This window comes from Equus quagga, chromosome 2 (genome assembly GCF_021613505.1).
Source record: "Equus quagga isolate Etosha38 chromosome 2, UCLA_HA_Equagga_1.0, whole genome shotgun sequence".
Classification (NCBI taxonomy): domain Eukaryota; kingdom Metazoa; phylum Chordata; class Mammalia; order Perissodactyla; family Equidae; genus Equus; species Equus quagga.
This window is the reverse complement of record NC_060268.1, coordinates 124,495,257-124,521,186: the sequence shown is the minus strand read 5'-3', so window position 1 is coordinate 124,521,186 and position 25,930 is coordinate 124,495,257. Positions and strand designations below refer to the sequence as shown.

The 25,930-nt window shown below is 37.3% G+C and overlaps 1 protein-coding gene across 1 annotated transcript in view; it reads left to right on the top strand.

The window, feature by feature from the left end:
- MCU (mitochondrial calcium uniporter) overlaps nucleotides 1-24,925 on the top strand; it is a 191,252-nt gene extending 166,327 nt beyond the window's left edge. Inside the window, exons 5-8 of the mRNA XM_046654736.1 lie at nucleotides 11,503-11,663; nucleotides 13,126-13,329; nucleotides 21,216-21,332; nucleotides 22,980-24,925. Of these exons, the coding sequence (XP_046510692.1) occupies nucleotides 11,503-11,663; nucleotides 13,126-13,329; nucleotides 21,216-21,332; nucleotides 22,980-23,057 (560 nt within the window). The 3' untranslated portion in view covers nucleotides 23,058-24,925. The remainder of the gene's footprint in view (nucleotides 1-11,502; nucleotides 11,664-13,125; nucleotides 13,330-21,215; nucleotides 21,333-22,979) is intronic.
- The last annotated feature ends 1,005 nt before the right edge of the window (nucleotides 24,926-25,930 follow it).

The following is a 25,930-nucleotide window of genomic DNA, read 5'->3' as shown; positions in this document are numbered from 1 at the left end:
CAGCTCTTTGTTTCATTTATCCTTTCTACTGTCTTTTTTGTTTCAATTTCATTTACTTCTGCTCTAATTTTTATTATTTATCTCCTTCTACTGACTTTGGGCTTTGTTTGTTCTTCTTTTTCTAATTCTGTTTTGTGTAGTTTGAGATTGCTTATTTGAGATTTTTCTTGTTTGTTGAGGTGAGCCTATATTGCAATGAATTTCGCTCTTATGATTGCTTTTGCTGCATTCCAAATGAGTTGATATGGTGTGTTTTCATTTTCATTTGTCTCCAGATAATATTTGCTTTCTCCTTTGATTTCTTCAATGATCCATTGGTTGTTCAGTAGCTTGTTGTTTAATCTCCACATATTTGCCCCTTTCCCACCTTTTTTCTTGTAATTGATTTCTAGTTTCATAGCTTTATGGTCAGAAAAGATGCTTTATATTATTTCAGTCCCCTTAAATTTATTGAGGCTTGCTTTGTTTCCCAAGATATGGTCTATCCTTGAGAATGTTCCATGCACACTTGAGAAGAATGTACAACCTGCTGTTTGTGGATGGAGTGTTCTTTATATATCTAAGTCCATCTGGTCTAATTTTTCACTTAATTCTACAATTTCCATGTTGACTTTTTGTCTGGATGATCTATTCATTGGTGTAAGTGGGGTGTTGAGGTTCCTATTATTATTGTATTGTTCTTGATATCTCCTTTTAGTTTTGTTAATAGTTGCTTTATGTACTTTGTTGCTCCTGTGTTGGGTGTGCATATATTTATAAGTGTTATGTCTTCTTGGTGGAGTGTCCCTTTTATCATTATAAACTGCCCCCTTTGTCTCTCTTTACCTGTTTTGTCTTGAAGTCTACTTTGTCTGATATAAGTATGGCAATACCTGCTTTCTTTTGTTCACTATTAGCTTGGAGTATCGTCTTCCATCCCTTCACTCTGAGTCTGTGTTTGTCTTTGGGGCTGAGGTGTGTTTCCTGGAGGCAGCATATTGTTGGGTTTTGTTTTTTAATCCATCCTGCCACTCTCTATCTTTTCATTGGAGAATTCTATCCATTTGCATTTAGAGTGATTATTGAAATGTGGGAACCTAATGCTGCCATTTTATCTTGTGTTTTCCAGTTCTACTGCATTTCCTTTGTTTCTCGTCCCATGTATTTTGGACTTCCCATTCAGTTAAGTAGTTTTCTATGCTGGTTTTCTTAGTTTTCTCCTTATTTATCATTTGTGTCTCTGTTCTAATTGTTTAGTGGTTACCATGTGGTTTGTATAAAACATCTCATAGATGAGATAGTCCATTTTCTGATAGCCTCTTATTTCCTTACACTAAGGCGGTGCCGTTCCTTTCCTCTTCCCCTCTAAGTTGTTATTGTCACATATTTTTTCTTCTTGTGTTGTGAGTCTGTGGTTAAAATGACAAGATTATATCTATTTTTGGTGTTTTCTTTCCCTTTATCTTTCATGTTATAATTAAGCATTTGCTTGCCTGTTCTGATGGAGAGCTGCAATTTTCTGATTTTGTCTATCTACTTATCTCTTTGCTCAGGGTTTTGTAACCCCTGTTCTTTTTCTTTTTCTTTTTCTTTCAGGTATGACGGCCTTCCTGAAGATTTTTTGTAGGGGGGATCTTGTGGTGATGAACTCCCTTAACTTTTGTTAATCTGGGAAAGTTTTTATTTCTGCATATTTGCAGGATATTTTCCCTGGATAGAGTGTTCTTGGCTGAAAATTTTTGTCTTTCAGAGTTTTGAATATATCATTCCACTGTCTCCTAGCCTGTAAGGTTTCTGCTGAGAAATCTGCTGACAACCTGATAGGGGTTCCTTTGTAGGTTGTTTTCTTCTGCCTTGCTGCTCTTAATATTTTTCCTTTGTCATTGACTTTTGCCAGCCTTACTACTAAATGCCTTGGAGGTGGTCTTTTTACATTGACAAAGTTTTGGGATCTATTGGCTTCTGTCACATGGATTTCCAGCTCCCTCCCCCAGTTTGGGAAGTTCTCAGCTATTATTTCATTGAACAAGCTTTCTGCTTCATTCTCCTTCTCTTCCCCCTATGGGATACCTATAATCCTTATGTTGCATTTCCTAATTGAGTCAGACATTTCTTGGAGAGTTTCTTCATTTCTTTTTAGTCTTAGTTCTCTCTCCTCCTCTGTCTGAAGCATTTCTATATTTCTGTCCTCCAGACTGCTAATTCTGTCCTCTATATTATCAGCCCTACTGTTCAGGGAGCCCAGATTTTTCTTAATCTCATCCATTTTGTTTTTCATCTCCAACATTTCTGATTGGTTCTTCTTTATAGTTTCAAGCTCTTTTGTGATGTTACTCTTGAACTCATTGAGTTGTCTATCTGTACTCTCTTTTAACTCATTGAGTTTTTTAACGATAGCTATTTTGAATTCTTTGTCATTTTGGTTATGGATTTCTGTGTCTTCAGGATTGTTTTCTGGGTACTTGCCATTTTCCTTCTGTTCTGGAGATTTAATATATTTTTTTTTCATGCTGTGGATGGCATGGATTTGTGCCTCTGCATAGAGATAGAGTTTGGTTACTGCTTCCACTTGCTGCCACTGGGACAAGGGGGCAGGAGCTGTGTAATCTGAGCCCACCAGGATCCCCATCCGCTTTTCCTGACCCTGCCTGGCCCACTCCTTGTTATCGCAGTGTCCCTGTGGGGTCTCCTGTCAACTGTGGGAATAGCCACACTGGTGCTTTGATTTGCTTCCACCTGCTCTCACAGACCAGCCTAGACACGCTCCCCCCTTAGGGAATGCAGCAGTGTTATGGGCTTTCAAGGCAGCCAGGAACTTCTTTGCCCAGACTCAGCTCCATCGCCATCTGGTCCCACAGGATCTCACTTGTCCCCTCAGGGCTGCAGCAGAACTATGGGCATTTAAGGCAGCCAGCAGTTTGCTTGCCTGGCCATGCTGCATCTACTCCTGGGTCACGCCAGCCTTTTTGCTTGGTGCGTGGGGGCTCCCTATCAGTATGAGCCCAGGTCACTCCCTGGGGCCACAGTGGGACTGTGGATTTTCCCGCTGGTCCAAAGAACAACCACGGGGGGCTTAGGACTGTAGTCACCTGTTTTGACAGTCACACCAAGCCACATGCCCACCCTCAGGGCCACAGCAGTGCTCTGAACACTTCAGCCGGGAGAGTTGCTCGCAGGTACTGGGCTGTCTGAGGCCAGAGAGGTGTCACCTATCTCCACGTCCTCCCTGGGGGTAGTCCATCCACCTTCCAAGGTATAGCAGCACTGGTCTCTCAGGTGTCCTGAGGTGCTATGTGAGTACCTTCTCTTGATCAATGAATGTCCATTTAGTTGTAGTTCAGAGGGGGAGAGACAAAGAAAACCGCTCACTCCTCCGTGTTCCTGACATCTGAAAAGTATCTTTTAAACAGTAAGAGATTACTGAATCGGATTTTATTAAGTTGGAATCATTGAACATGTAGACCAGGGTTGTTAGCTATATATTAGCTATGCTAATATGTTTTCCTTCTTTAGTCCCTGATTCTTGGACTAGAAGTTCTCTTTAAAATAACAGAAGCACAGGCCTTATTTTACTCAGATTTTTTGTTGTTCTTTGAGTTTGCTCTTCATTTTTTTTCCAGCTTTATTGACACATAATTGACATATAACATTGTATAAATTTAAAGTGTACAATGTGATGATTTGATACACTTAAATGTTGCAAAATGATTACCACAGTAGGATTAGTTAACACCTCCATCACCTCACATAATTACTATTTCTTTTTTGTGGTGAGAACTCTTAAGATCTACTCTCTTAGCAACTTCCAAGTAAACATTCCAGTGTTGTGAACTACAGTCACCATGCTGTACGTTAGATCCCCAGAATTTATTCATCTTATAGTTGGAAGTTGGTTACCCTTTGACCAACACAGAACTACTACATGATCCAGCAGTCCCACTTTTGGATATATATCCAAAGAAAATGAAATCAGGATCTGGAAGAGCTATCTGCACTCCCATGTTCATTGCAGCAGCATTCACAGTAGCCAAGATATGGAAACAACCTGAGTGTTCATCTACAGATGAATAGATAAAGATGATGTGGTATATACATATAATAGAATATTATTCAGCCATGAGAAAGAAGGAAATTCTGCCATTTGCAACAACATAGATAGACCTTGAGGGCATTATATTCAGTTTTTTTGTGTGTTTGTGAATTACCTAGAGAGTTCCTTCTATTTAGATTTTCTGTTGTATTAGTAAAATTTTAAAAATTGACTGATATATTCTTATATAAAGTATAACAATCAGAAAAGTAGAGATATGGGCTCCCATATGTTATCAAAAGTTGTCAAAAACTAGAGGTATTTTAATCAATGAATAATTCCAACCGTCTTGTCTAATACTGTATTTTTAAAACAGAAATGAGTGTTTTAGGGGCTTTTTCTTTTTTCTTTTTAAAGCCATGTTTTTTTGTTTTTTTTTTTCTTTGGTGAGGAATATTGGCCCTGAGCTAACATCTGTTGCCAACCTTCCTCTTTTGTTTTTTCTCCCCAAAGCCCCAGTACATAGTTGTATATCCTAGTTGTAGGTCATTCTAGTTCTTCTTTGAGAGACATCACCACAGCATGGCTTAATGAGCAGTGTGTAGGTCCACGCCCAGGATCTGAACCAGTGAACCCCGGGCCACTAAAGCGAAGCATGTGAGCTTAACCACTCAGTCATGGGACCAGCCCCCTAGTTTTTTAAATAGGGCTATTCCCAAGTTGAATAAGGAACCTAAAGGTAGAAACTGAAAAGGGGAGATATTATATCTGATTCTCTGGTAATCGATTTGGCATCCTAACAACTCTTTGCTTTATCTATATCTCAGAACTGTGAAATAGCTACCCAGCTTCCCTAGAAGTCAATTTGAATGTGAAGTTTTCAAGAGTCAGGAGTCTGTAATTCATGGAATAATTGTAAATTGAAGTGTGAAATTTGGTAAGCTCAATAGCAGCACTGGTGTAGAATTTAAAGAGATCTTTTCAGAATTTAAATTCACACATCAGAGCTCTCTCAGCTCTCTTATTAGCCAATGAGAGATTATGCTATTAAACACCATTTCTCACAGAAGCTCAGATAATACTAAGTCCATAAACACTTTTTCTCCAACCTTTAAAACATCATAAAGAAAACCTTTTTTCTTTTGAGAAAATGTAAAATAGGTTTTAATTTTGTTTCCACCATATTATCTTCCTCTCCCTCTCTGAGGAAGATATTGCTAGCATCCAAGTCCCCCCTCCTTTTCAGCTACATTTGATACCGAACCTCTTAATCTCAAGTTCGTGTGCCTGATGCACAGTAAGCCGAACACTGAGACATTGGTGCTTGGAGGTGGAGAAAGGTTTTATTTGAATTGGCCAAAACGAGAAGGTGGGAGCATAGGTTTGCTTAAATCTGCCTTAACAAGAGCAGAAAGCAGGGGGTTTTATAGAGCTAAGGGGCTTGGCAGGAGGAGCTTCAGAGAAACAAAGAGGTCACTCCCGATAAGCCCATGGGCCTCAGTGGCAGCTGGCAGCTGGCCATCGGTGATTGCAGCCTCTCTGAGGGCACTCTCTTTCTTCTGCAAAACAAGCTGACAAATCCTCTAGATCCTTGAGTTGCCCCTCAAATTAAGCAAGAAAACAGAAAATTGACAAGACTCATCTATGTCTGTGTTGGGAACGAGGTTGAAAGGCAATCACATTCTTATTGAATATCTACAATAATGCTCAGGTACCTGGCTTCGCATTGAGTAAGAGAGCAGTTTGAATATCTGTATTTGAGAGGAATGTCAATCATCTAGATGAGTAAGCATATTCCTCTTCCCCACGTTGTAACTCTGTTTAGTGAGAAGGCTACATGGAGAAAAGGAATTGAAGGCACTAGGTTTGGGGTATCAGGTAATGAGAAGGAACACTAGGATTTTATATGTGGAGCAGATGGAACAAATCTCCTTTATCTAATAAAAGTTAAAATAGTTAACAAAGGAAAACTTTTCCAGAACCATTTTTTAAGTTTTGACACAATTTTTCCTACTGTAGAGAAGGAAGAAATATTCCTCTGCCATCTAGGTTCTTCTGGTTGGTCTTAAGAATTAAATTGACGTGAGACGATAATAGGAAAAAATCAAATGGAGTTTAATAACATGTATACATGGGAGAAACCCAGGAAAACTGAGTAACTCACTAAAATGGCCATAGCCACTATTTTCAATACCATCTTTAGCTAAAGACAAAGGAGGGTGTTGGGGATAGTGGTTTTGGAATTAAAAGGAGAGGAAGGCAATTAACATGGAGATGGAAAACAAATGTTTGATGAACATATATTTGCCAAGCCTTGCAAAGACGTGGAGAGGACTTTGATCAAATGGGCCTTGCTAGGTTCCTCCCTGTCTACCATGCCTAGTTCATATTATACTATAGTTATCTATGGTATTAGCTCCTTCCTGGAATAGGCTTTCTATCTTAAATTCTTTTAGGCGATTTGTGGGGAGGTCAAAGTTTCTTCCTGAGTTTTTTGTTCATAAAAATAATCAAGCCAAAGAGACACATTTTAGGGTAGCAAATTCTGCTGCCCTTCATTGTTCTCTCCTTACCCCCTTTAACTTTTACTTCTTTCTCCTGTTTTCCTTTTTCCTGTTTATGGATAGCACTTTAGAAGTAAAAATACTCTGTGAAAACTTAATTTCACATACTTCCACCAGGCACTGAGGATAGAGGGCTTATTCATATAGGATCCATATAGCCACATTTAATTTTTGTGTGGAATTGGCAGTCCATAGATATTATGGATACCTAAGTATTGACAACCCTTGTACCTAACCTCAAAATTGGAGGGAAGAGGCAGGAAAAAACTGAAATGGAACATGGGGCAAGTCATAGCAGTAAGGCTAGTTGCAAACTCCGTTGCATTCCTTTGGTTATCATAGATGTATATGGCTGGATTCCCCCCTGACTACTGCAGTATGAGAAGAGTAACTGTTTTAGCAATTAGATTATTTTAAACCCTAATCTAAATCTAGAATAGAGGGGAGAATATGGAAAGGGAACACAAAAAGCCTTTTATCCCAATCCATGTTGAAGTAGTAATTAACTACGTTCCTCTTAGTCTTGGAGAGGAGGAGAATATACCCTATTTCACTAGTTGTTGAAAGTTTTTTTGTTAAGGAGAATCATTTTGATTGGCACCACTAAGCCCCTTTCCCCACTTATCCATCCAGAGGATATTGGAAACATAAATAATTTCAGAGAAAAGGTTGAATGGGCAAACCAAATACCAGCAATAATGAATACCTTATCAGAGACTCAAATAGCCAAAGTCCTTCCCAAACCATGTTAGTAGCTGAAAAGACTTTCCAGTTCCCATTATGTTAGTACATCTCCCTGTCTTTCTGTATCTTTCTTTCTGTATCTGCACTGATGGCATGTGCAGAAACATTAATAAATATCTAATTGCATTTTTAGTGAAGCAAATCATCCAACAGTGTTGTCGTTAAGCCATTAGCATATTTATCTTCCCTCTTCCTATAATTTCATCTGCAAATATGTGGGTAGGTTTCTCAGGGTCAAGGGTTTGAGGTTGTTTTCCTCCACCATGATAATACCTTGGAACCATATCCTTCCTGTCAAGAAAACCTAACAAAATAAAGCTGAGTCCCTTGAGTTTTCCAGGGCTTTACTGATGCCTGATCAGAAAAATAACAACTCTGCCTATATTCAACAAGGCCTAGAATTGGACATCTGTGAGACTAATTTCCTATGAATTATCATATTTATAGTCTTTTCATTGCTGTTAGGAGGTATGCGGTTGCACATTACATTTTTTTATTTGTTTTGAATAGATAATACATTCACAAGGTTCAACTCCCAAAGTCAAAGAATCTATGGGAAAAAGTTTTCTCATCCCTGTTCCACAGCCACCATTTCCTCCTCTGTGCCAGCAAGCAATGTTCTTATATTTTCTACCAAAAATAGTGCGTTCATAAGTAAATATGAACCGCATAATCTTTTTCCCTTTTTTTTAAGGAAGTTTAGCCCTAAGCTAACATCTGCTACCAATCCTCCTCTTTTTGCTGAGGAAGACTGGCCCTGAGCTAAGATCCGTGCCCATCTTCCTCCACTTTGTATGTGGGATGCCTACCACCCAAGTGGTACAATATCCACACCGGGGATCTGAACCAGGGAACCCCGGGAACCCCGGGCTGCCGAAGCAGAACGTGCAAACTTAACTGCTGCGCCACCAGGCTGGCCCCTCTTTTTCCCTTTTTATGCAAATAATAGCATATCATGCATACTGTTTGTATCAGTCAGGATTCAATTGGGAAGCAGAATCACGTGAATATTGTGCAATAAAAGATTTATTATAGGAACGAGAGTGTACAATTGTAGATGAAGCTGAAGAAGCAAGCGTCTGAAAAGGGGAGCTTGGAAGATCAAAGTCACTAATTTTGAAGCGATGACAAGGTGGACAAATCAAAGCTTGCCAGGGAACCTGGAAATTCAGGCACATAGAATTATTCGAATAAGAAGGATTAGCAAAGGAGGGCTAATAGGGAAATCCCTAGGACAGTGTTGTCAAATAGAACTTTCTGTGATAGTGAAAATGTTCTGTTTCTGCACTGTCCAATACGGTAGCCAATAGTCACCTGTAGCTATTGAACACTTGAAATGTGGCTAGTGTGACTGAGGAACTGAATTTTAAATATTATTTCATTTTAATTAATTTAAATTTAAATAGCCACATTTGGCTAGTGGTTACTATTTTGGACAGCACAGCCCTAGAAGGCTGCATCTGGTTATGGGCCTGGATTTGCTTTAATCAACAAAGGGGCAGTTGAGAAAAAAGGGCTGGATGCAGAGCAGAGGAGAGCAAGCACAAGCTGGCATCTGCAGGCACATCTGCATGTGTTTCTCCCTGCCACCCATGACAGCCTTCAGAGTATAATGGCTTCTGCTTTACTTCTGCCTTCCAAAATCGCACTTGAATTTCTCTTATGGTTAACTCTAATCAGGAACCATACAGGGAAAGGTATTTGGGGAAACATAATTCCAGTTTAGCCAAATTGACAAGATGTGAAACCAACAAACTGCTTTTCTCACCTAACAGTGTATTCTGAAGATCTCAAGATACCAGTTCATAAAGAATTCTTCACTCTTTTTCACAGCTGCTATGTATTACATTGTATGAATGTATATCACCATTCACTTAACTGCTTATTTTATAATTTATTGATGGACTTTTATGTTGTTTTCATCTTTTGCTATAGTATATATTGCAGCATTGAAGTCTGTCACTTAGGAAGTATATTAGTGTTGTATATGTAGGAAAAAATACCTAGACATGGAAGTGCTTGTCAAAGCATGTGTAGATCAAAAATTTAAATTTTAAAGAAGAAAAATAAATATTAAAAGTACTGAAAGAATCAAAAGAGAAATATATTTTTAACCTTGGAGTGAGAAATACCTTTCTAACTATAACATAAAACCCAGAAGGCATAAAGGATTGACATAAAAAATAAATTTCCTACAGAGAAAAACCCATTATATGAATATTAATTTTTAAACTAATGAGTCTCCAATGAATGATGTTCTAATATAAACTTACTTTTTTCATAAAACAAATTGCAAGCCTGATTTCAAATTTTATACATTTTCAGGTTGATTGTCCTACATATTTGATCATTAACATGCCCATGCTTCATTAGGAAAAGGAAGAAGAGAGATTCTATTTAGTTTGCTTATTTGCTTGCTTCCTTCCTTCCTTCCCTCCCTTCCTCTCTCCTTCCCACTCTCGTTGGACTTCTAAGCAAATACAGTTTAACTATGGTATTGAAAGTTGAAATGGAAAATGATAGGGCATAGAGTAGGAAAGTCATGGGACTACTAGTCAGAAGATCTTTTCCAGTCCCTACTAGCTCTGCAACTTGGTAAATATTATTATTAGACCTCATTAAGGAGAGGAACCACCTCATATTTGATTTTTTGTTTCCCCTCTATAGTGACTAGATCAGTATAGAGTACAAAAATGTTTGTTAATCTTATCTCTCTGGGATTCAAATTCCTCATTTATAAATTGTGGGCACCAAGCTTACTCATGCTGTTATTGTGAGGATAACGTGGGATAATATACGTGAGGAGATTTTGTTAGCCGTAGATAATTTATACCTACCTAAGGAATTGTCTCTTTGAAAGGGGACCGAGCTTGCGGGAGAAATATTAATATTGGTATAATAGAAGCATTGTAACTCAGTTCCAGGCCTTGGCATCAGGAGATGTGGACTCTGCCACTTCACTGTGACATTCTAGACAAGTTACTGCCCTCCGGAGTGTAGTTTCCTCTTCTGGTAATTTTGGAAAGTGTAAAGCTGTATGCAAATGTGAGCTGCAACTTTAGTGCAAAGAAGACCCTGTTGACATAGATGACTTCTAGAACTCAGTGTTCTTGCTTTTATCTGTTTCCATTAATGCAGCACACATTTACTGAAGCATGCCAGATACTGTGCTAGGTGCTATGGCCCATTTTACTATATCAGCTCCTCTCTAATCCAATTTGCTACCCTTATTTGAATTTTTCATTGATTGAATTTCTGTGGTAACTGTACTAAAGGATATCCTTGAAGAATCTTTGAAATACTTGCCTAATTCTGACTGTGGCTTATTTTGATTTAGAAGAGAGCTAACCTTGTGCTATACCTAACAAAATGTCACATTTAAGGCTAATAAGATTCTAAAACAAAAGCTTTACTTCTAGTGCTTTTTTTTTTTTTTAATTCTTTAACAGCTGAGATCAGCTGATTTTTTTTATTAGATTCTCAAAACATAATTTTTAGATTTCTGGAAACACATGCTACTCAGAGAAGAGTATGTTGAATCAAAGAATTTAATCTTGTACCTTTTCAATCATTCTTATAACCTCTTGCCTTTTAAAGCATGATTGAAGCCCATGAAGGTATTGTGTATCTTTCCCCAGCAAGAATAAGTAAAAGTTGGTATGCTAGGGGCAGGTGTATGGGGGCTAAGATTATTAGGATAATGGTATTTTTACTTATACATTTGTATTTGCAAATTTGAAATACTGTAAGTTGGGGGAAAATATCACCAATTAAAATGGCAAGACCACAGATCAATTATAGATCAATATTTTAATAAGCATGATAATCAGATTGATTCTAAACCTCTGTACTAGTTTTTAACATATTGCTTTAAATTTTTTGTCTTTATCTAATGAAGATTCTTATTATTTGTTGCCTCATTTATAGCATTTAGACTTATAAAAATATAATGGTGGATGTTGGTTTCAAAATTTTCAAGTTGCCCAAACGTGAGTTTACTGTCTAGGATTTTTAGACCCTCCTTTTTAAAAAAGAACTATCACTTTTCTTCAGTTTAACAGTGAAGGTGAGATCCCTATAGTGGCTGCATCTGCCTTGTTTTTATCACTGTCTAATAGCCCTAGGAATAGCAACTCTTCATTTAAGGCATACATTTAAAAAGAAAATGTAACCCCTTTCTTTCAGACCTCTTAAGCCATGAAAACGCAGCAACGCTGAACGATGTAAAGACACTGGTCCAGCAGCTGTACACCACGCTGTGCATCGAGCAGCACCAGTTAAACAAGGAAAGGGAGCTTATCGAAAGATTAGAGGATCTCAAAGAGCAACTGGCGCCCCTGGAAAAGGTGCAAATTCAAATTTCACAAATTTTCTCTTCACCATTATTTTTTCCAGAGCATATATGTTTGATTTTTCCCCCCTCCAATCTTTATGTAATTGAGTTATGTCAAATTAGTCCACTAGTTTTGAGGACTGAATCATTAAAAAGTTCCAATTAAAGCTAAGAAAGGACTTAAAAAGGAAGACTTTGGAGCCTTGATAATGGACTTAGAGCTTTGAGGTCTAAATGTACTGCCCTTAACCAGATTTACCACCTTTACCACAAAGATTAGACAAATTGCTTATCAAGAAAGGGTCTGAGTGTAGTGGATAATGATTTTAACCAAGTTAAGAATTAATATTATATAGAATATTACACAACTATTAAAAATGATTATGTAGGTCTGTGTTATAGAAAACACTTCATGATATTTTATGAAAAGTAAATTATAAAACAGTATGCGTATTAGTGCATACTATGATCCAATTTTTAAATGGGTTACGCATATTGCTACACACACACACAAAGAAAAAATCAAAAGGAATATATTCCCAAATGCTAATAGCATAGGAGGATTATGATTGATTTTTCTTCTTTACACTTTTCTGAATGTTTTACAGTGAACATGTGTCATCCTCACTTTTTAATGGTAATGCAAGTATTTCCATTTTAAGAAGTTAGACTATATTAAAGATTAAGAAAGGGAACAAACACTGTTAATATTGTGCTTTTCCTGATTTCTTTAAAAATAATGAACTTGTATCTCAGGGTTGTTCTCATTAAATTTAAGACTGTTAGAAACATTGTGATAAATTAAACTGGAAAAACTATTGTGAAGGGGGATGAGATTTTCAAAATGTAAGGCATTTTTAATGTACCAGTTATGATAAAATAATTATCATCCTTTATTGAATATTTGCCATGTGCCAGGAATTGTGCTAAGTATTTTACCTGTATTCTGTTATTTAATCCTCAGAACAGCTCAGTAATGAAGTTGATGGCGATTTGCAGATTAGGGCCTGAACTCAGGCGTTCTGAATCCAGAGTCCATGCTGTCACTCACTGTGCTATTCCACCCCCTCATAGGCTTTTTAAGTAAAAACTGATAATAGAGTAAATCTTGTATGCTACAGTGAGAGAACACTGGCGTGTTTTCATTTCCCTCTTTTAAAGAAGGTAATCTTGTGGTTGGATGAAGAGCTATTGAAACTAAGTTATTTGCTCCCATAATTTCACCATATTTTCAGCTATTTCAAGGGTGAAACATAAAACACGTGTCTTATAAAATATTGCTCCTATAAAACATTACTCAGTGAAAGTACAGATACTATTTAGGAAGACAAGCTATATTTATTAGAACTGAGACTAGCTTGTGTCTTGACTATGAGTCCTGTTTCTTTAGTGAGCATAGAACAATTTAAATAAAAGTTTAAAATTGGTTCTATGTCAAACTGCCTGACAGTTGATTGATCATGTGTGCTCCATAGGTACGAATTGAGATTAGCAGAAAAGCTGAGAAGAGGACCACTTTGGTGCTATGGGGTGGACTTGCCTATATGGCCACACAGTTTGGCATTTTGGCCCGGCTTACCTGGTGGGAGTATTCCTGGGACATCATGGAGCCAGTCACCTACTTCATCACTTACGGAAGTGCCATGGCAATGTATGCATATTTTGTAATGACACGCCAGGTGAGAATTCCTCTTCAAGAAACTTTTTATGAGATAGTAATGAAGTTTTAGTTGTCAAAGTAATTCTCTTTTCTCTCATATTCTTTCTAAGGTCAGTTCTCTTTAAGTGTTCATTCATCCTTTTACATACACACGCACACGGGTGTAGGTGCACATGCACATGCTTGCCAATTATGTATCAGGTGCTATTGTAGGTGCTAAAGGTAGAGACACATATAAGACATGGCTTCTGCCCTCATGGAGCTCACAGACTTAAAAGAGCCACATAAACCACTAAATTCATAAAAATATTATAGTAAGCAATAGAATAAGAGGGCAAAGGAGAAGAGTGGTCAGCTGTAGGATAACTTGTTCAGCTAAGTTGGCTTGGCTTTTTATGTACTGTGTAATTAATTTAACAGTCAGATGGGGTAGTCCCAAGCTCTCTGTTTTTATTGAATTCTTGAAATGGAGAATTGGTGATAGCTAATCAAGTAGTTAAACTAAACTCTGGGCTCCTTCTAAGTATGTTAAGAGTACAGCTGTTGGTTGTTATTTTTCCTTCATGGAAGAGAGGTGAAAATTAGATATCTAATCACTATTCTATTCTTTATCAACCAAGGCTCATTTCTTAAATATCAGTATCTAGAAATAATTTTTATTGCCAGTACTATTTTTTTAGTAGCTTGGAAATCCATAGTGTCAGGTTAGGAAGTATGAAGGATTTACTATCACTTATTATTATATATGTGATACCACAGCTCCAGCCTCCCTTGGATAAAAAACATTTGAAGTAAGTGAGACATATGAGGAATCTTTTTCTATTTTCTTAAGTTTCAGAACAAAGCTGAGAGTTGTTTCTCTTATATTTTTATATGGCTGCTATTGAACATAGGCATTTTGTTTCTGTTGTTGTTAGGTCAGTGGTCATAGGCCTATTTATGTGGGGGGAAATGAAAGCCCAGAAGGTTCTTTAATCTTTCTGGGCCTCCCAAACATGTCTAGTAGAGAAAAGAGACAGTAAACTGTTCATGTCCTGCCATTGTCTACTCAGAGTCTCCAGCACCTAGGCCCACGTGTGACTCGTAGTGGGCATCCTGTGCGAACAGAACTGTGAACACCAGATCAGTCTTATCTAATCACATATCTGGACATGGCTTGCATATGTCTGTCTGTCTGTATTTCTTTCCCTCTTCTTCTTCCCTCTCCCTCTCCCTCATAAACCCCTTTAATGGGTTCTTTTTATCTGTTGATTGAAGTCTAAACTCCTTAGCCTGATATTCATAACTGGTTGCTATATGTCTTTTCCAAATGTCTCAACTCTGTTGTATGTGTACTGTGTGTTTTAAACAAATCATATTCTTCATTTCCCAAAAATGCCCTGAGTTTTCCACCACTTCATTCATTCGTTACTTCACATCATTCTATTCATTGAGAAAGTTCTCCCTGTTGATCTGTCATATTTCACATTTTACTTAAATGCATATCTTTCATGAACCTTTGATCAATTCCCTATAGCCAACTTTGATCTCTCCCTCTTCTGAATGCCTGTAGCACATTGTGCCTCTCATTTCACTCATCCTATGCTATCTTGTATTATAATTATTCACGTACAATGTCTTTTCCCCTCTACTAGGCTATAATATCTTTTGATGCTAGGCATTCAGTTTTTTCCAATTTTTATTTCCCTACCATGCCTAACACAGTGCCTTATATCTTTAATAGCCTATCTATCCTACTAGTTAAATGCTAGACTTCTGTGATTCCCAAGAATTTTGGCTGCCCCCAAGTGACAAGTTGCAAAGTAGCAGTGGTAAACAATTTGCTCATTTGTGAATAGGAAAACATTGACCAAATAAAATGTACATAGAGTTTCTCACGTTTAATATTCTTTTCCATGTCAGTATCCATAATTAACACCCATGAAGCAAAATGCCTTTTCACCAGCATTTAAACTCTTCCAAACTGTTGTTACAATGAGATGCTAATTTGTTAGCAACCTAAATATGTCCTAACAGTATATTAAGTTCCAAAGAATCTTTATAAGACGACAGGTTCTTTGAAATCATAAAATGAAGTGGAATACTGAATTTTACTAATATTTCAGTGAAACCTAAGTACCAATTTCTGTTATGCAAAAAAGGAGCCTGACAGTAATTGCTGTTCGGAGTTACTTCAGGGTACATGTGGACCACCCAGTCCACACTCTAGCCCATTCATTTTCAATGGACGGGTGTCGCCCCCAAAGGAGCAAAAATTGGTTTGGGGAAGTAAAACGTCTTAGATATTACAGTACATAAACAGATATACAGTATGCCTGTAGTATTAAACCTTTTGGGGGGAAGAGAGGCAATCAGGGAAAAAATATCTAAAAAGCCCAATTAGTGGGACACTAATGACAAAAAGGTGTTAAGAAACACTGACTCAGCCTTTAATATGCTTTGTCATCTCAATTCCAACAAGTGTCATTTGTATTTTACTCCAGCAGACCACTTCAATGGCCATTCAGGACCTTCTTTCCTAGAACTGTCCCACTTATAACTTAGGATGATAATTTCTGGCCACAATTTATTTTCCTTCTAGCCCTTTTATTCACTCTTTCTCTCTCTCCTTTGACCTCATCCAGACCTTTAGGCCCCTGACCTCTCTCTCTTAAGTATTTACTATCACCTTCCTCATATGTTGCTTCTTTTTCTGTCCAACTTAAAGTATATTGTCATTCTCTTCTTAGTATGCTACAGTCTCTGCCCCATTGTCTTTCCATAATATGTACTTTGTAAACTCCTAATCTTGGATAAATCTAGCCATTTATCCTATATCTAGGCTACTAAATGTTGCTAGAGAAAAATCATGCAATAGTGTGGAATGGGCTGCTGCTGTGTTTCTAATTAGATTTCCTTCCCCCATATGGCCACAATAGTTATTCTAAGACTTCACTTCAAGCTCCCTCTCCCACCCTTAACCTTACCTCCTACTTCTCCTAGAAAATTGAGGTTAACAGATGCAAGCTTCCTAATTCCTAAACTCTGTGAGTAATAATATCTGTACCTACTCTCACACTATTTTCTTCAAGCTCAAATAAGAGGTGGCATTTTTCTGTTCAGGGCTAGCTCTTCCACCTGTTCTTAATCCCATTCCCCTTTCCAGCATCTTACTCCAGTTTATTTTTTGTGTTCCCTATGTTATCAACCTCTCCCTCTCTGACTCTCTTTCCTTCATAACCAAGCTGTCTGCATCTCTTCTCACTTATTATCAAATCACTAAATTTCTAGAACAGAGTCTAGCACATAGTGCTTAGTAAATGCTTGCCCAAAAGAGGGAGCATTGAATGAATTTGAATAAACTTAATTAGTGTATACATTTACATCCTCAGCACAGATAAGTAAGTAGCTTAGCAAGAGCAATTTAGATGAAAGTAGAGGGCTTTCCCTCAAGTTTTTAATCCCACAATGATCCCTTCAGTGAATGTTACTTGATTCAGGCCTCAATTCTATCCATATTTAAAAGGCTTCCACAGTCCCTTCAGCTACTATTCATCCATTATCTGTCATCATCAATAATTAAATATTTACTTCTGCTTCTAGTTATGGCATACTAAGTAATCAGAGCAATGTTCCCATTAAGAAAAGCTAGAATAGTTAGAGAAAACATAAAACACATCTGCTTATAGACACTAGAGAGCTAACAAGATAGCAAAAATTTCCAGGAAAGGACCAGAAGAAGAGTCGTCCCAGGATGGTGAACCTAGTGTTTAGATGTGATTTTTGCTCCAAGGACTTATGCTGATTAAGGGTAAGACTGAGAGGCCAAGAAACTGAGCCATACTTGATAACCTAGAAGGACTGAAGCTGTAGAGATTGGTGTCTAGGGATTGCTAAAGTAGGTGAAACACTTTTACTTTGGTTTGAAAGTTTTAAAGGCCACTGTTGTAGAATAAGAGTGAACCTGCAATAGGCTCCCCCAGAGACTGTAGCTCATCTTTCAGTCATCCCAGTCCTGTCAATTGGATTGAGGTAGTTCTAGAACATGGGTAATCCCAGAGTGCTAGTGCTCACAGGTTCTAGGCAGAGGCAAACATCAATTGTCCCTAGGAGGAGATAACATTATCCTAAACCTTAAATTATTTCTACAAATAATTTTGCAAATACAAAGTTAAGCACACAATCAAAAATAAGTAGATATATAAGGAAATACCTACAGAAACAATAGACATTAGAATCAGAGATAGAGGATCCAGTTACTGGAGTTATCAGACATAGCCATTAAAATAATTATACTTAACTATATTCAGGGAGATAAAAGGTGAGGTTGAGAATATTGGCAGATAACTTGATTTTTTTTTTAAGAAAAAAGAACCAAATGAAAATTCTATAAATGAAATTTAATGGATTTAACAGAAGATTAGACTTAACTAAAGAGAGATATAGTGACTTGGAAATAAATCAGAAGAAACTATTCAGAATGAAGTATGGAAAGACAAACACAGTAAAATATAGGAGAGGGTAAGAGATAGAGAGAGTACAGTGAAAAGGCCTAATATATATTCAATTTTATTGATATCTCAGAGGAGAGGAGAGAGAATGAGAAGAAACAATATTTAAAGAGCTGGTGGCTGACAATTTTGCAAAATGATGAAAGACATCAATTTATAGATTTAAGAATCCTAGCAAATACCACCAATGTAAAGAAAAGGCCACATGTAGGCACATCAATAGTAAGACTTCAAAAGACAAAGACAAAGGAAGAAACCTTAAAAGCAGCCAAAGGGGGAAAAGAAAAGCCTGCCTTCAAAGGAGTCACTGTTAGACTGATAGCTGACTTTTCAACAGCAGAAATGAAAGCCAGAAAACAGTGGAATGGTATCTTCAATGTGTTGAAAGAAAATAGTTGTCAACTTATAATTCTATACTCAGCAAAAATATCCTTCCAAAATAAAGGTGAAATAAAAATGTTTTCAAAAAAAAACAAGCAGAGAATTCATCACCATCAAATCTGCACTAAAGGAAATATTAAAGGGTATTCTTTGAGCAGAAGAAAGATTATCACAGATGGAAAGTCAGAAAAGCAGAAAGGAATGAAGAGCAATGAAAATGGTAAATCTGTGAGTGAATCCAAATGAATATTAAATGTATAAAACAATTATAATAAACTCTTATGGAATTTAAAATACAGAAAAAAATAAAATATACAACAATGGCATATAAGTCTGGAGGGGGTAAGTGGACTTAAAGTGTTCTAATGTCCCTTCATTGTCTGGAAAGAGGGTAAAAGTATTCAACTTTGAATAAGAGGTCCTCGCCAGTGCAGAAGGCAAGAAAAAGATACAAAAGATGGAAATAGTGGAAAGAAAGAAAACTGGCATTATTCATAGATTTTGTACATCAAAAAATAAAAAAGCATATACAGGTAATTGGTTAGAATCCATAAGTGAATTTCTTAAGATTACTGGATACAAGGTCGATATACATAAATCAATTACATTATCTATCTGTATGCCAGTCACACATGGTTAGAAAATGAAACTTAAAAAGATGCAACTTAAAATGACTTTTAAAAATACCTAGAAATAAATCATGCAAAATACAGGGAAGCCCTCTGTGTAGAAATACATAAAATTAAAGGAGACTTAGTAAATATAATGGTATATAGCATGTTCATGGACTAGAAAAGTAAATATTGCAAAAATCTCAGTTTTATCCAAACTGATCTTTAGATTCGGTGCAATCCCAGCAGATTTGGGGATGGGGGAAAAGAATTGAATAAGCTGCTTCTAAAATTTATATGAAAATATAAAGGACTAAGAAAAGCCAATAAACCTTTAAAGAAAAACTAGGTAAGAGGATTGACTCTGTCAGCTATGAAGACTACAGTTTAGTTACAACACTATAGTGATTAAGACAGCGACACAAGAATAGACCAGTAGTCTAGTGGAATAGAAGAGAGAAAGTAGAAACAGACCCAGTGTAAGTCAACTTTTGATTTTAAAAAGATGGCACTGCAAAGAAAGGAAAGTCTGTCTTGATAAATGGTGCTAAGATAATTGAATATCCATATAAAAAAAAAAAAAGAAATGACCCCATCCTTACACTATAAACAAAAATTAACTCCAGATGGATTGTAGATCTAAATATGAAAGGTAGCGCAATGAAGCTCCTGGAAGATAATATAGGCAAGTATCTTAATTACTGTTGAATAGGGAATGACTTTTTACACAGAATGAAAAGTGCTAACCGTAGAAGATAGGAATGATAAGTTAGACTAAACTAAAATTGAGAACTTCTGTTTATGAAAGGACACTATTAAGAGGGGGAACGGGCTGGGAAGAGGTATTTGCAGTATGTATATCCAACAAAGTATCTATTTCCAGAATATATATACAAATTAGTAAGAAAAAGACAGACAATCCAATAGAAAAAAATAGCAGGAGATTTGAATAGGCACTTGAAAAGAAGAATGCAAATGGCCAATAATATATGAAATGAAAGACCTCAGCCTCATGAGTGATCAGGAAAATGCTACATATCTCCAAGAGAAATGAAAACTTATGTCCACATAAAAACTTGTATGCAAATGTTCATAGCAGCGTTATTCATAACAGCCAAAAAGTGGAAACAACCCAAATGTCTATCAGTTGACGAATGGATAAAATGTATATCCATTCAATGGAATATTATTTGGCAATAAAAAGAAATGAAGTACTGATACATCCTACAAATAGATGAACCTTGAAAGAAACCAGACACAAAAGTCTACATGTTATATGATTCCACTTATATGAAATGTCCAGAATAGGCAAATTTATAAAGACAGAAAATAGACCAGTGGTTCTTTGAACTGGAGGTGTTGAAGGAGATGGGAAGTGACAGTTGAAGGGTATAGGGCTTCTTTTGGGGATGATGAAAATGTTCTAAAATTTATTGTAGTAATGATTGCACAACTCTGTGACTATACTGAAAACCATTGACTAATATACTTTAAATGAGTGAGTTGTATGGTAGTGAATTACATCTCAGGAAGGCTGTTTTTAAAATATGATGTAGTACTTCTGCATGCACACCAGAATAGCTAATATTTTTTTAACTGGCAATATCAAGTGTTGACAAGGATACGGAGTGATGGCAACTTTCATATCCTGCTGATGGGAGTATATTGATACAACCATTTTGGAAAGCTCTTTGATATCACTTCTTAAATTTGAACACAGGCACACCCTATGATCTAGGATTTCCACTCATTAGGTATATACCCAACAGAAGGGATAAGTCCAGAAATATTCTTGACAGTCTTAGTCATAATAGCCCAAACCTGGAAACAACCCAAAAGTCTGTCAGTAGTACAATAGATAAGTAAATTGTGATGTAGTCATACAGTAGAATGTAATATAGCAATGAAGATAGACTACAGCTACACACAAAAGATGAATATCACAAAGAGAATATTGACTGAAAGTATCCATACGCAATACACACTATCTGACTCATTTTTATAATTCAAAAAACAGGTAAAACTGAGCTGTAGGGCTCAGGGGGATGCATGCTTAAGTAAGAAAGTTGTAAAGAAAGCAAGAAAACAATTACCATCAAACACAGTGATCACTCTAGGGGGGAAAAGAAGGGTTAGTAATTGGGAAGGGCAGGAGGAGGCTTCTGGGTTGTTGGCAGGGTTCTGTTTTCTTTACCTAGTGATGATTAACATATTCATTATGTAATGATTCATTGTGATGTACAGTTTTGTGTATTCTGTGTGTTTCACAATCAAAAATGTTTAAGAAATAAACATTTAACAGCACAAGTCAGTACATATCCTATATGTGTGTATGTGTATTAAATCTAATCAACAGTAAATGCTTATTTTGGGAAAGTAGTAGGCTACGGACTAATACTTTAATTTTTCCTTTATTTTTGTAGGAATATGTTTATCCAGAAGCCAGAGACAGACAATACTTGTTATTTTTTCATAAAGGAGCCAAAAAGTCACGTTTTGACCTAGAGAAATACAATCAACTCAAGGATGCAATTGCTCAGGCAAGTTTTCCAAAAATAAAAATAAATTCCAGCCCCATCTTGTATTATTATTATTATTATCATCATCATTATTATCCACAGTACTTCAATGAGTAAACTGAAAGAATGATCCAACTGTCTTCTTCCTATATAATTTATTCCTCAATTGATAAAAGTACTATTTTAGCATGGACACCTATCTAGAATGTTTTATAGCACAAACAGGTGAAAAGATGATGGGTCCCATATATCCTATTAAGACTAGCATATTGAAAATTTAGACTTGTCTTTACTTTTTTCATTTCTGTTTCTTTACAGTTATCTATTTTTACTTTTCTCTCTCTTTTTTTTTTTTTTTTTTGAGGAAGATTAGCCCTGAGCTAACTACTGCCAATCCTCCTCCTCTTTTTGCCAAGGAAGACCGGCCCTGAGCTAACATCTGTGCCCATCTTCCTCTACTTTATACGTGGGATGCCTGCCACAGTATGGCTTTTGCCAAGTGGTGCCATGTCTGCACCCGGGATCCGAACCGGCAAACCCCGGGCTGCCTAGAAGCGGAACGTGCGAACTTAACCGCTGCGCCACCGGGCTGGCTCCTACTTTTCTCTTTTTAAAATCTTTCTACAATAATTAATCCAAAGATTTCTCACCTAAAGTGTGTGGTAGCAATGGAGCAAAAATAAAATCCAGGTAAGAGAAAAAGACTACTGGAAATCTTTGCCAGGCGCAGGTCAGAGATTATTGAACTGGAGGATGCTTTTTTAAAAGATTGATATACTTTATTTTTCATACTAGTTACCTCTTTCAAATTTTTGAGTGTGCCTTCTCCTCACTTTGATATCTTTAATTTTGGTGAATAATTCCTCATTCCTCTTCTCTGTAGTCTTCTATAACTTTAGAGATTTTTAAATAATCTCTAGAAGCTCTTCCCTCCTCTTTAATGTTTAGTTGCTCTCCACTGGACCTTTTCTGCCTTCTCTGTCCCTTATTGGTGATGAGGTTGGGCTTTGAATAGGCTTAATCCATCTTCCTGCCTTGGCCTAAGTGGGCTCGTCGTGTCTTTTATTGCTCTGTGTGGTGGTTCTCAACTGGAGGGAATGCATCAATATCCTCTCTAGAGCTATTAAAAATACTGATGCTTTGGCCCCACCCTAAGCCTATTAAACCAACTTCTCAGGGGTGAGGCCCGAGCACGTGTGAGTCTGAAAGTGCTGCAGTTTGACTGCACATCCCTGTTTTAAAAATCACTGACTAGTGGAAAAATTAACAACTATTGGACAAATAGGTAAATTCTCAAGCAGCATAAATTAAAGTTCTGGCTTCAGGCAAAGGCCTGTGTAAGGGCTTCCCTCTAGAGAAACGCCATTAAGGTGCATCAGGTGCTCCCACGTTGCTGAGCCTCTGAGTCCTGCCTTGTTGACTGTGTAGCCTTTTCTGGAGGCTCTGCTGATAGCCGAAAGCACCAGAACAGACTTCTGTTTCTGTCCCGCTTTGTGATCCTGTCTTTAAAGCCCTTTGCCTCTGGCACTGTTATTTTGAGAGTAGTTGACATGCTTTCTGTGATTCACAGTGCTGGAGGAAAGACAATTTCCTTTTCTCAGGAGATGGTAATATCACTGAAAGCTTCACTAGCCAGTTTTTCTCACCTTTTTTTTTTTTCTATTTTAGGCAGAAATGGACCTTAAGAGACTGAGAGACCCATTACAAGTACATCTGCCCCTCCGACAAATTGGTGAAAAAGATTGATCTTCAAAGAACCTCTGAATCCCAGCAGAAAGAACGCCTGTTTATAACTATTGCCTTTTTAATTAAAGCATTGCAGGTGGAAGCTGGGAGCCATGTCGGGGTAGAGGGTTTTTACCTTTAATTAAAAAACAAAAATGAAAAGCATCTTAGGGAAGAAAGGAATGTTCAAATCTGAGGATCAGGCTCTGTGGAATAGAAGCTCAAAGGGCTTAGGGAATATTGTCTTAATCAAGCATCTCAGTTTCTGGATGAAAGTGATGCATTATATATTCAGAGATTCATCAAGGGAAAATGATGCTGGGGGTGTTTGTTTCTTGCATCTTTGCAGGAGTGGCAAAACAGTAACACACCAGCACCCCACTCAGCTCTAATTTTTTTTAATTTAACCTTTCTTATTTTTGACATAGAAGTAAATAAATATACCAGAAAAACAAATCCTTAAGATATGTGGTTGGCAAATGCAGCCTGAACCCATGTCATTAGCATTTATTTTAAATTGGACCCAGTCTCTGCAAAGTTACCAGGAATCTCTCCCGCTTCTGCCCCTTTTCTGACCACCCATACCTGCTGGTTACACTAATTTTATCCATATGATATTTGGAACCAACTTATGACTGATAATTGACACTTTGAATTATCCCTTAATACCTTCTTAAAAGTCTATATATTCCAGTGCACTGGATCACTATCTAGGAGTCATTGGTAACACTGCATGATGTTTTTTTGTTTTGTTTCTTACTACTTAATCTTTAAGATGAGACAAAATTTCCCTCATTTATTTCTCTATCCCATTGATTTTCCCCTCTCCCTCCACAACTCAAATCAGAGAGGGGAGGGTTTAGCTGTATTACCAAATAAGGAAGATAGAAAGTTTACAAACTGGCTAAAAATCATGGCTCTGTTAGCCGTTTCAGAACCAGAATAATTTCATTGCTGTTAATATGCTTGTGTGACAGCATTCCAGGCCACCCTTTTGGCTCTGCCTTGTCTGGAGGCTTTGTTAATCGCAAAGGACACACACTTCCACACTTCGTGAGCCCTCCCACCTCCACCACTTCAGCAGTTGTAAATCAAGTGTGGATCTCAAAGGGTGCAATTTACCTTTATACAGGTATACATTTCTAGGCTTCCTTCAACCTACCTTCTTCACCCTATTTTTTCTTATCTTAAATTGAAAGAAAGAAGAATTAATCTTATACTCTATCAAAGTATTTTCTACCATATTTCCAGATGACATCTGCACTTGAAGACTCAAAGGAATCTGTGTCTAATATCCTGTTTTTAACTACTGTGGGGGTAGGATGGAAGGGATGATGGGACTTGCCACACAGCTGATTGGCTTTTTTCTTTACATGATTCATCCCTCCTCATTGTGGCAAGGGGTTTCTTTCTCCTTGGGATCCTTGTGTATGAAAAGGAAACTGTAAATGAGAAACCTAGACTCCAGGTGCCTTGCAGAGGTTGAAGGCCAGCCAGAATTGCTGCTGCTGCTGCTCCTGCCACCACCCCTTCCACTGGCATGATGGAATGAAAGGATGCATGTCTCCACTTCCCAAACCCTCCTCCCACTTCCTTCCCCTGACCACCCCCCAAGTTGTTCAACCCCTTCCCTCATTTATTTTCGTTAAGTTGTGTGAATTATTTTTAAACCATTTATCCTGTTTATGCACAGAGTTTTTAAGAAGAAACAGCACAGTGCAAGGAGAAAATCCTTTCGGGGTGTGTGGGAGGTAAGGGAGGGAGGATATGGAGAAAAGTCCTTTAAACAAATAGCAAAATATTGAACACGTGTAAAATCCTGTATCATTTATGAAATATGTAAAAAAAGCAATGTACCTTCTGGAACAATAAATATTCAGTTTTTGAAACGTAGCATCTCATTCTTTAAAGCAAAACCAAAAAACAAAAAACTATTTTCCTGTGGGAACTTTTTCCTTCTAAAATTAATTTTTATAAAAATACTATTTTGAAATTAAGCTTTGTTCCCAGAGCCTATATTTTAAAAACAGGCATTTCATTAATTCTTCCTAAACCTAGGATGGTCAGTATTTTCCTAGTTTCCCAGAGCCACCAGAGGTCAAGAGATAACAATCATAATAAAGCCAGTGGCAGCACTGAGACTAATATCCTTATCTCCTGATTAACAAGAAAAATCTCCATTATATCAGGCCACCAGATTGCCCAGTGTAGTCTCCTGGACTCCAGAAAGTTGTTCAAAGATGAACCAAGATTACATATTCATTATTTTAAGAGTTTGTATCAAATTTGTAATGATTACCAGACAGGAAAATTTCACGTGCTGCCTGAAAGCATATCAAAAAGCATGTATTCGATGGCTGACTGCATTTAATGCAGTGTGAGATGTACAAAGAGCCTCCATAACTATGGTCCTGTCTCCTTGCAGCTTATAGCAACCTAACACAGACATCCCTGAGATATAGTGTAGGGCGTAAAAAGATACAACTGAAAATGTCGAGCCATTGTTTGCATTCAACAAATACTATCTACATACTCTACAACATTCTGTTAGGCTTTAGTGAATCTTCAGTGGGGACAGATAATGGAGAGTGTTCAACCCAGTAGTGAGTGTAGGTAATGCAGTTTTGCTGAGGGACCATGGACTTTTAGAACTGGAAAAAGTAAAAGGTTCTCAGCATGGTCCCTGGAGCAGCAACCTGGCATCTCCTTGTTAGAATGCAAGTTATCTTATCTCTGCTGAATCAGAAACTACGAGTGGGGCCAGCAACCTGTGTTTAACAAGCCCTCCTGGTGATTCTGATGAGAACTATTGATCTAGTCAAACCATTGCTTTAAAGAGAAGGAAACTGAGGCACAGAGAGGGCATCTATCTACACTCATCAGTGACTCCAATC